The 12,033-nt window shown below is 42.2% G+C and overlaps 1 protein-coding gene across 1 annotated transcript; it reads left to right on the top strand.

Annotated features, from left to right (window-relative positions):
• The first annotated feature begins 221 nt into the window (after positions 1-221).
• On the top strand, positions 222-11,777 carry unc13d (unc-13 homolog D (C. elegans)). Its single transcript, XM_084040472.1, has 34 exons — positions 222-354; positions 928-954; positions 1,367-1,417; positions 1,504-1,560; positions 1,839-1,946; positions 2,019-2,078; positions 2,242-2,308; positions 2,408-2,588; positions 2,675-2,719; positions 3,221-3,292; positions 3,381-3,450; positions 3,522-3,626; positions 4,192-4,284; positions 4,380-4,480; positions 4,869-4,986; positions 5,430-5,551; positions 5,632-5,722; positions 5,801-5,857; positions 5,942-6,039; positions 6,392-6,443; positions 6,520-6,650; positions 6,858-6,975; positions 7,055-7,207; positions 7,405-7,500; positions 7,580-7,786; positions 7,930-8,004; positions 8,078-8,157; positions 8,553-8,667; positions 8,928-8,999; positions 9,093-9,176; positions 9,273-9,393; positions 9,832-9,955; positions 10,056-10,276; positions 11,045-11,777. The coding sequence occupies exons 1-34, from the start codon at positions 295-297 to the stop codon at positions 11,155-11,157; spliced, it is 3,345 nt and encodes a 1,114-aa protein (XP_083896598.1). The 5' UTR covers positions 222-294; the 3' UTR covers positions 11,158-11,777.
• Positions 11,778-12,033: the final 256 nt, after the last annotated feature.

Here is a 12,033-nt window from a genome sequence, read left to right as displayed (position 1 = left end):
ATCGTGTGTCATGTGAGATGGATTGAAACCTCCTGATCCTCATATACAGCCAGCAATAACATAATAACCTGACCGAGGTGGTAAACAGTTTCAGATTTGAGGCTCTGGTTTTTACGGCTCGAGATGAAGAAAAGTCACAAGTCACAGTTACTGATGTTACCGCCTTCTACAGGAAGTGATGGCTTCCTGCTGCATGATAGTTCATCACACGCATCGCACACACAGCTTCCCCATATATCACACACACACACTCACAGAGCACAGCAGGCAGGAGCCTTTATTATTATCATCATCATGTCGGGTCGAAGTTCACCCCTCACCACAGGAGACAATCTACTACAAACACCTGAACAGGTAGGATGTTTAAAATGTACTTCATGTTTTTGTTTAATTCCAACTCTCTGCCTGTTTGTTACAAACAACCCAGATGAAATTATTCTGTCAGATAGATTAAACTTCTTACACAAAATGTTCATGTTTTGCACGTCAGGCTGTAAGATTTTCTTCTTTTCTTCTTTGTTAAATCCTCAAACCTAATAAAATAAAGAGAATCACACGGGAGCTCTGAGTCATGTGGTGTCATGTCGAATGGTTATTTCCAGATGCTGCGACTATGATTCATGATTATTTTAGACGCTCGGATCAGATGATGCAGAATGAAGCATATTTTGAGAAAGCTAAGTTTTAAGTTATGCGTGTGGTCGCAGGTGTGTTTGTGTTCTTATGTGCGTTGTTGCCTCTAAGTCATTTTCATTATCAGCAAGAGAGGAAGTGTCTTACAGAGAGAGGAGGCCTTATCAGGAATCAACAATATTAGCATTTCTTGAGCCTGGTGATGCTTTTTTTTTTTAAGGTTTCTTTGCATATTCATTATAAAAGACCTGATGATGACATCATACCTGTTGACTCTTTGCTTGTGTTTTCCAGGAGGGTGTCTTCCGAAGACAGAGACAGGTAAAACACACCAGCTGATCAGCTTTTCAAAAATAAATGTCTTCTAGAAGATTTGTCATTTTAGTTTAGCAGCGGCATGGTGGGCCTGAGATTTGATAGATCAGGCATGAAACGTCTACTGGAATAGATGCATTATGGGAAATGTAAAATCTAACTTTTTTTGGAGCAAGGGGTTAAAGGTCAGGATATCTCGGCCCCTGGTGCATTCATTTTAAATATTGTCCGTCTTTATGGAATTGCAGTATTAATTGTTGGAGAGCATCAGACTAGTTTCAAAATTGTATTCCGCATAAAAAATTAATGGAAGCCAATGGCTGATTAGAAAATAGGGACAAATGGGCGACAACATCAATGGTATCCTTTAAATAAGCGTCTTTTTTGTCCTTTTTTTGTCTTGTCTTTCTCATGACAGCCGTCCCCTTGCCGTAAACTGGGGATGACGAGGAAAATGCGAGAAAGGAGGGTAGGAAAAATGTAACGTCAGAAGATCTAGATTTAGTATCTGACAGAATCACGGAGGAGAAAACGTACTGTTCTTCTTCCTTTAAGGATTTAATGGAAGATGAAAACCCAGAAGAGAAAGCACGGAGACACAAGGAGATGGAGGTAAATATCACCATTCAGGTGCTGCTCATACATTCATTACCTGTCTCACTCACAAGTTGGCAACAACTTTTGTCTACAAATGGACACAAAATGACTACAAATGGAAACAAAATGACTACAAATGGACACAAAATTACTATAAAGGGACACAAAATGACTACAAATGGACACAAAATGACCATAAAGGGACACAAAATGACTATAAAGGGACATTAAATGATCATAAAGGGACACAAAATGACTAAAAGTTCTCCCTCTTTTTGTATTTCGGTCCAAAGCTGAAGCCTCTGTATAAAGAGCTGTTGTACACCGTCACTCACAAGATGGGCAAAGCGTCGTCCAGCGAGGTTTTCTCAGACAGCCAGCTCTACCAGTACATCAGGGAGGTAAACACCTTCACCACATGACCTCACACAAAGCTGCTGTATGAGTGTTTACATGTGTCTCTTATATCACAGGCTTTCACTATGACGGAGTCGGAGCACGACAGCCTGACAGAGCGAGTACGGAGCACAGAGGTGAGAAAAGGGAAGGTTTCCAATGAATGCACCGTTTTAGAAACCCCCAACATGTATTTATAGCATTCACACATATACATACTTCCCACCATGTTCCATTTGGTGGAAAAAATGATGTCAGAGGCTTAAGTTTCGTATCTGAATCATGATGGGATCGTTGCAGCCCCCGGTTTACTGCCTCATGGCCACGTTGAAGGAAGCCAAGGGGATCTTGGGAAAAGACGTCAGCGGTGAGACTCGGTCCTAATGACTGGTTTTTCATCTTTGGGCCTCCAGCACATAGTTGTAATTATGCCTGCTGAAACATCATGCTGTGTTGTGTTGAGCAGGTTTCAGTGACCCGTACTGCCTGCTGACCATCATGGAGGATGAAGAGGAGAGTCGAACGCGTCGGGCCAGAACCAAACCCTCTAAATCTGTTGTGAAGGACGCCGTATCCGATGACAAGATCTACCAGTCCGACATAAAGAAGCAGACTCTGAACCCCATCTGGAACCAGACATTCATACTGTGGGTCTAAACGTGTGCATTTAAAGACCGATGAAGCAGGAGGAAGTTTTTTTCTAACAATTCTTTTTTTTTTTTTATTGGTTCAGTGAATTCGAGGACATCGTCGGTGCCAGCTTCCACCTGGAGATGTGGTGAGGGAAACACCCAGCTCTACTTTCCTGCTTTGCACTCTTTCTCTTCATTATTCATTATTTATCTTAATTATTGAGGGATTACTGAACGGGCTTACGAGACTCAAAGAGACGTGCCGATCAGCAAGAGACTCAAATGGACACAAATTAACTCAAAAGAGATACAAAATGACTATAAAGAGACACAAATTAACTCAAAAGAGATACAAAATGACTATAAAGAGACACAAAATGACTTAAAAGGGACACAAAATGACGATAAAGAGACACAACATGACTATAAGGGGACACAAAATGACTAAAAGGGGAAACAAAATAACTATACGGGGACACAGAATGACTTTAAGGGGACACAAAATGATTATAAGGGACACAAAATGACTACAAAGAGACACAAAATGACGATAAAGAGACACGAAATGATTATAAGGGACACAAAATGACTACAAAGAGACTCAAATCTACTCTCATAATCCCATAACGGTGCTCTTTCTGTTTCAGGGACAAGGATGAAGAAGTCTCACTCACTCAGAAACTTGAGGATATCAAAACAAACTTTAATAGTTTAAGAAGGTATTAAATACACTCTCTCTGACACACACACACACACACACACACACACACACACAAAGCGTGAACTTTACCACCTTTGCCTGTTTAGGATGATCAAGGACGCCAAAAAGGAGAAAGGCACAGATGACTTTTTGGGGAGCGTGGTCCTGAAACTACAGGTCGTAAATGTATTCATGTTATTTAACCACTTCTCCGTAGTCCGATACTAACCTGCATCATCTCTCCTCAGGATCTGCACTGTTCTGAAGACAGCTGGTACAACCTGGAGCCGAGGACGGAGACGTATCCGGACCGCGGCCAGTGTCACCTGAATCTCAAGTTCATCCATAAAGCAGTAAAAAAAAACATGCATTCCCCAAACCATAACATCCCTTTGTAGGCTTCATGTATATACATTCATGCATGGAAACGTCTGATAGAATACATGACTGGAAGAGCACAGGTATACAATGAGTAGAAAGGGACACATAATGACTTAAAGGGACACAAAGTGACTTAAAGGGACACAGAATGATTTAAAAAGGGACACAAAACGACTACAAATGGACACAAAATTACTATAAATGGACACAAATGACGTATGGGGACACAAAACGACAACAGATGGACACAAAATGACTCAAAGGGGCACTAAAATACTAAAAAGAGACATAAAATGACTTAGAAGGGACACAAAATGACTATAAAAGGACACTTAATTACTACAAATGGACACAAATTGACTATTAAAGGACACAAAATGACTTAAAATTTACACAAAATGACTATAAAGGGACACAAAATGACTTAAAAGGGACACAAAATGACTACAACGAGACACAAAATGACTTAAAGGGGCACTAAATGACTAAAAAGAGACATAAAATGCCCAAAGTAAAGCCTGTGTGGTGTTTTGACAGAGAGACGGGACGCTGAGTGCCGGTCGTACTGCTTACATCAACTACTGTGGGATCCTGCAGCAGTTTGTTCAGGCGTACATCTCCAAGCAGCAGGTGAAGGACCAGCGTAGTCTTTACTTTTAGATAATTTACTTTTTATCCTGTCTTTCCTGAAACTGAAGAGCCCCATGTTGTTTGTTCCCTCCCAGAGTTCTGCTCCGTGGAAGGGGGCGCTGTGTGGCGAGGCTCAGACGCTGCTGGAGCTCTACGCCACGCAGAATGACCTTTCACCTTTCCTTCAGGACCTGGCGTAAGCAACTTGAAATCACATATTTAATACAATAAATGCTCTGACATTAAAAAATGTGGCAGGATTGTAAAACCCCGTCCAATCAAACAAAGGGGGCGGGACTTTGACAGTTTTAGTCGATGCGTTCAAAGTCAAAATCTCTCTGTGGTTTTTCCAAATGACATACTCGACCTTTAACAGTACACTAAATAATGTTTCTGAAAATATGTGAGGCATTTCTCAGGAAATAATGACACATTTAACATGTTTTGCCTGATGAACATCTCAGTACACGCCTCCCAAATACATATCTATAAACATTTAATCTCGATAGCGGTTGAAGACACGTCTTTTTTACAGCACATGTTGTGTTTCTGCTGCCTGGGTGGATGTGTGTGTGCCTCGACAGGAAGTGGGTGGCTTACAGCAAACTGTACCAGAGTTTAGAGGTGGACTCGTCTGTGCTGCTGCAGCAGCTCACCAGCATCGAGTACCACTGGCATCAGCAGGAGCTGCCATACCAACAGGTACCAGGGTCAGGGTACTAACAGCACTCAAATGTACCGAATACTGTACTTCCAAAGAATGATCCATCGTTATGTAGTATACTACCCAGATTCAAATCAAAACCTTGACCTTTAATAACATTATCATGATGCTCACGTTTCACGAATAATTCAGTGTGATGTCCTTCAAAAGTTCTTTTATTTTGAAATCCTGAGGTTTTAAATTAAAATAAAAAGCCAATTTCAACATATTACACAACAAGATCAAAATAAAATAATTTTAAAATATAACAATAATTATAATATCAATTTATAATATTTATATACTATTTTGTGAACTTTTGACACCTCATTCATGACAGATTGTTTTGTTCTTTTGCTTCAATAGAAAATGAAACCAGGAGGTAATATCTAAATATCTAAGTACACAAGCGGGTTGAGAAAGGTGTTGCGTGTGTTCACAGAAACAGGAACTCGGAGACTCTCTTCATGGTTTCCTGCAGTATGGACTCTGTCTGGTGGCCAAATACCGAGACATCTTCCCCCCGACTCCCAGAGCTACACCCAAACTACACACACTGCTCAGGTACACATATTGTGTAATAGTACATACTTGTGTCGTTAAATACATGGATGAAGCAATACGGGAGTGTGCTTTTATTCCAGAATCTTGGTCCAGATCTGTAAGACTCGGGCGTTTCAGAAACTGAACCCAGCTCAGTTTGAGTTGCAGGATGAGGTCAGCGATGCCATACAGGTCAGTAATCACACTAACGAGATCATTAACCACATGATAGGATTAATTACTAACTAAAATATGACTGTTTTTCATCAGACAGGTACTCAGGAGTGGTTCGCCATCCAGAAGGGTTTGCATCAGCCGATGACTAAGGTGAGGACATTAGTGTGGATTTGAGAGTGATGTGGTCTCACAGCAGCACAAGGTCATGTTGTTCTGCACCACGCTGCCTTCCAGGACCTGTCGGAGAGCGTGACCGCCCTCTCCAGGCTGATTGTGGAAGTGCAGCAAGACGTTAAACACAACAAGGATGTCTGGAACAGAGTGTTTGTCAGGTAAGGTGCGACAACTGGACCTCTGGAGGTACCGTTGACTCGATGTAACTAAACAATGACAATGGCTGCATTCCATTTAGCTAAGTCAGTCCCAGAGTCTGGTTTTGTGTATGCTGGCTTAGTTAAACCTGCACTTGGGCCCTCTTAAATCCTGTTTAGTGTATTGTTACTAAAAAACAAGTACACTGCTGCTTCCAAAACATGTATTATAAAAACAGGCAGCAACTTCAAGTTCTGAAAAGTGAAGCTAACGCTGAAGTGCCTTAAAACATGCATTCTCTCTGCTGGCCATCAGGGGGCGACTCGTTACGATGTTAATCAATCATTGATGTGTGTGTTTTTCTTGTTATAGTGCCGTGCAAGTGGACGTGTTCACTGTCATCTATCAGAAGTTTGACTCCCTGGTGAGAACGCCACTTTTCTTGTCTGATTCGGTTATTTCATCACACCTCACATTTAAATGCGTTTTTTTCTCCATAGCTTGCAAAGGAAGTGAGGGAAACCTTGTCCTTGATTGAGGGTCAGATGGAGAGGACTCTAGCCAACAGCATGTACCCGGTTTATCTGAGCCTGCAGGCCATCCACAAAGACAAGGCCTTCCTACAGAAAAGGTGGGTTATCGTACCAGCACCGGGATCTACAGCAGTTCTTTTAGGGGACTGCCTGGACTCGGGGTCCTGGGAGTTCCCTGGTGATGGTCCTGGATCCTCCACTGTCTTTCAGATTTTCATAGCAGCTCCTCTGGTATCATATATAAGAACATTTTTGAAATGAAACCTCTGATCTTCATCATAAACGGATGTTTCTAACTGTTTCAGGGGATTACTTGAGTTGACAAACTTTCAAGAAGGCTTCAGAGAGGCTCTGCCCTTCTGGCTGCACGAGGCCTTCAGCACGACTCAGGACCGGGTGGAGAGGGCGGTGCAGGTGGACAAGGTAACACTCGTGTTTGCATGCTTCCCTGTAGTTCCTCCGTAGACAGAGTAGTCATGCTTGTGTTTTTAAACCTCCTCAGCTCCAGCCCCTGCAGACCGGTGCTGTGCCCATAAAACACAGCTCCTCGGCGGTGGACCTGGTGGCGTGCATCCAACCCATCTGCCAACTGTGGGAGCAGCTGTCCTGGCCCGACCCCGAGGAGGCCTTCATGCTGATGGTCAAAATCACCGAGGTGCAGCATCCCACCCCTGATAGCAGATTACTTTCACTTTGTGATACAAGCATCAAAATTTCATCTGGACCTACTTTTTCTCAAAAGCCTGGTAGCCATGCAAAAATATGGGGCTTTTCTGAAAAAGTAGGTCCTCGGCAGCACAATGAGACCTGATCCTGGTCTGATCCTGGTCTATGTTCTCTGTGTGTGTCCAGGATGTGTGTAAGATCGTGATGAACTACTGTCACCTCCTGAAGACCAGGGTCCGGGTCCTGTCCGAGAACTCGGACCACGGCTGTGCCATCAACATGGTGAGATCAGGAGGGAGGAGAGGAAACATCTGCTGCATATCACCATATATAATAACACACATCTCACCCTCGTCTGTAGTTGTGTGTGGTGGTGAACGACTTGGAGCACCTACGCTCGGTGCTGACCCGGCTTCCCACTCAGCTGAACTGGGCCGGGCTCCGGGATCGGACCCAGAACGTGATCGGGGAAAGCCAGTTCCACAACACTCTGCCCTCGCAGCTCCAGCAGGCCCAGGACGTCCTCGGCCGGGAGATCCGCTCCGCCTTAGACACTCTGGGGAAAAAGGTGTCGACGGAAACTAATAATATACATTAGTGTGGTTCAAATATATTTACAGGGAAATTACCTTCCTGGAAATATATTGAAAGTATACTAACATAATTTTAAAAATTAAAAAAAATCTAAAATTCTGTCTGCCTGTTTTCCAGCTGAACACAGACATCGAGACGCACGTCCGGAGCATGTCGACCAGGCGGAGGATTCCTTCCAAGTCCACCGAGGATGTAGGCGACCGCCGCCGCTCAACACAAACACAGTGTGATTGTACGTCTGACATCTCCACCTCTCCTCTTCCAGGCTGCAGACCCTCTGATGCGCTACCTGGAGCGAGAGCTGCACTATATGAATGAAAACCTGGTCCAAGAGAACTTCAACAGGTCAGAGGGCTCCACCTCACAGCTCGCCTTCATCCGGTCCACGTCGTGTAACCGTGTCTTCTCTCCCGTGTCCACGTCGTGTAACCGTGTCTTCTCTCCCGTGTCCACGTCGTGTAACCGTGTCTTCTCTCCCGTGTCTTCTCTCCCGTGTCCACATCGTGTAACCGTGTCTTCTCTCCCGTGTCTTCTCTCCCGTGTCCACATCGTGTAACCGTGTCTTCTCTCCCGTGTCCACGTCGTGTAACCGTGTCTTCTCTCCCGTGTCCACGTCGTGTAACCGTGTCTTCTCTCCCGTGTCCACGTCGTTTAACCGTGTCTTCTCTCCCGTGTCTTCTCTCCCGTGTCCACGTCGTGTAACCGTGTCTTCTCTCCCGTGTCTTCTCTCCCGTGTCCAGTCTCTTGACTCCGCTGTGGATCAACTCGGTGAAGACCCTCTACCAGGTGGCGACTCAGCATCCGCAGCAAGAAGGGCTCATGGTGTTCTGCCAGAGACTGCTGTATACACTGCAGGTCGGTCCTCAGTGTGGTTGTCATGACTACCAGGACGGAAAGCCATTGTAGCTCAGAGAGAATTCCGCTTAACGAGCCGAAGAGAGAAAAATAGATTGCATCCCTGGTCATGTTGTTCATGTGACACATGTTTACATCAGCTTCTTTTGTTCTGACCTTTCACAATAAAAGCCCTAGCGTATACGTACCATCACTGCTTACCAGGGGGAATTACATTACAACAAATTAGCTGGCAATATGTTATTTTTTGTGAATTTCAGTGCCTGGAGCAGTGCTTCCTCGCTGAGGGAAATGGACTCCCACTGGATATTCTCCACTCTGACGAGTACAAGGCGAGTAACTAAAGACGACATCAATCATATATTATATTCTGGTCTACATTTCCTCACGTTAACACGTAATCACGTTTCATCCTTTGTGTCCAGGTTCTCAAAGCTCACCTGACTCACAACTCTCTGAACAGCCAACAGCTCATGGAGAAGTTCCTCGAAAGGAAAATATGGGAGCAGGTGAGACACGTCACCTGGGATCAAACACTCCTGAGTCTGTCGGAAAGCTCGACGCTAATTGTTCGTAACCTTGTTTGTTTGTCTTGTTTACGACAGAACGTGAACAGCGGAGAGAAATATGGTGCCGTCACCCTCCTCATCTCCTACAAGAGATCCGACCAGAGACTCAGAGTCGAGGTGTTGAATGCGGTCAACCTCCTACCGATGGACTCCAACGGTAAGACCACAGCAATTACAGCCACATGAAGAGATGAAGCCCCGCCCCCGAGGTTAAAGATGGTTGAATTAAAGGTTGAGTAGGTGATTCTATTCAGAAACACTTTCTGTTATATTACTTGAAATCCTCATAACATTGCGATAGAAATGAAAACATTAAATACTCGGACATGAAAAAAACAAAAAAATGTCATCTGTGGTGGCAGGACTGTAAAAACCCCGTCCAATCAAAAGAAGAAGGGGGCGGGACTTGTTTTGGTTCAGCGATGCGTTCAAAGTCTCTGTGGTTTTTCCAAATGACCTACCCTGCCTTTAATGACACATTTGAACAAAGGTCCCATGGGTGAACACCAGGAAGGGGCGGGGCTTAACCTCTCCGTTACAGGAAATGCACATCGCTAGGCAACCTGTCAGACTGATGCTTTGATGCTTTTTCCAGGTTTGAGCGATCCGTTTGTGCAGCTGTGTCTGGAGCCGAACCACGTTTTTCCCCAGGTTGAGCTTCGCTGCACGACGATAAAAAGCTGCGATCTCAACCCTCTTTTCGACGAGGCCTTTGAATTGTAAGTCGTCAGTATTTCATCAGTCTCAAGTTTTCACTCTCACGAGCTGGATCGCCATCTTCATCTCCATCCTCTGATCTCCGTCTCCCCAACATCACAGTCTGGTCTCCCTGGACCAGTGCCAGTCTCCGGGGGCCTGCCTGGTGGTGACAGTCCTGGACCACGATACCTTGAGGACGGATGACTTCGAAGGCGAGGCCTTCCTGGCCCTCAAGGGCATTCCTGGAGTCGCTGGAGGAAAGGGAGGAGATGAACTCTCCTTACATCCAGACGCCGTCCCCGCTCAGATCCGCCTGCCTCTGATGCATCCTAAACCCAACGGTAACTCATTTTTAACTGACATATCAACCAACCAGGGCCCACAAATGAGCCTCTGGGACCCTATTAACCCATTATGTAATATAAGAGGACTCGTTTTAATATTTTAAAGTGGAAATAATATTCATTATAAATAATATTAAATAATATGAATAATCATTATACATTTAAAATCGTAAATAATATTCATTATAAATAATATAAAATAATATTAATAATTATTATTCATTTAAAATTGTAAATAATATTCATTATAAATCACAATGTAATATTAATATTAACATAAAAAATTGTAAATATGCATTATAAATCAGATAAGTTTATATTAATAAATATTAACATTTAAAAATAGTAAATATGAATTATAAATCAGATAATTTAATATTAATATTAGCATTTAAAAATAGTAAATATGAATTATAAATCAGATAAGTTTATATTAATAAATATTAACATTTAAAAATGGCAAATAATAATAAATAATATAAATCAATATTAGCATTTAAAAATTGTAAATATTAATTATAAATCAGATAAGTTTATATTAATAAATATTAACATTTAAAAATTGTAAATAATAATAAATAATATAAATCAATATTAACATTTAAAAATTGTAAATAATTATTATAAATCAGGGAATTTAATATTAATATTTACATTGAAAATTGTAAATAATATTAATTTTAAGTTAAATTAAATATTAAATCATAGATATTGATATATTAAATCATAAGTGTCCATCTCACTATGCTTGCTTCTTGTTTCCAGAGGACGGCATTCTGGCGTTGCTGGAGTCCCGGAGAGGAGAACGCGAGGCTCAGGCCTTCGTGAAGAAACGAAGGCAGAGAGAGAAACAGTCCCAGGAGGGGATCCAGCCGTAACAAACACAAGAACATCGCTTTCGTCCAAAAATATACAATTTGTTTTAATGATCTGTACCAAAAACAAAGAAATATCCACTCAGAAAGAAACACTGTTGATGAGCTGTGTGTGTGGAGGACAGTAGCATGGGTTTACATCACAGTGATCATGAACACTCATTTAAACCTCATACACCTTCCATACGGTCTGTTTCTGATGCTGTCTTATCAGTGCAAGAGATAAGTATGACATCACTTAACTGTGTGCGTGTGTTTATATTAGACTACATCTGACACACTGTGAAATGTCAAAAGATTACTACAAATGTAAAAATGATGGCAGAGAAAACCTGCCCGGCCTTGATTTTAAACAGACAACGGGCCGTTTTTTTTTTTTAACATGACATGAAAAGCGTTTAAGTAAAAATTAAAAAATATGCAATTTCAAAGACTACACAAAGTTGACTGAATACATTTGATTGTGTTAACATGCTTTCCTCTTCCAGTTTACATAGAAGAATATTAAGAGAAAACCTGAGTGCTTCAACAGAGGCCGTCTGTTATACATTTCAACAAATATTAATACATTTTATATATATTTTCTGTTATTATTCAACAGGAATGGATTGTTTTAAATTTGTTTTGCTGAAAAAAATAATAATAAATCAATATAACCAAGCGTTACCAGCAGACTGGTATGACGGCCCCCTTTTTGGCTGTAGCAGGATAGGATAATTATCTGGATGCTAAATATGCCCTTCAAGCGATTTCAGTCAGACCTGTTGATTTTTTAAAGAGAGCTCATAACCGTTCTAATAATCCACCAGTTCATCCAGGAGGGTTTTGAGATCCTCTTTTCAGAAACACATTTCCGTCCGGGAACACAAAATCAGATGT

Source organism: Eutrigla gurnardus (assembly GCF_963514095.1).
Source record: "Eutrigla gurnardus genome assembly, chromosome: 22".
In the NCBI taxonomy this organism is placed as follows: Eukaryota; Metazoa; Chordata; class Actinopteri; order Perciformes; family Triglidae; genus Eutrigla; species Eutrigla gurnardus.
Note: the sequence above shows the minus strand (reverse complement) of the source record. Positions and strands in the feature narration are given on the sequence as shown.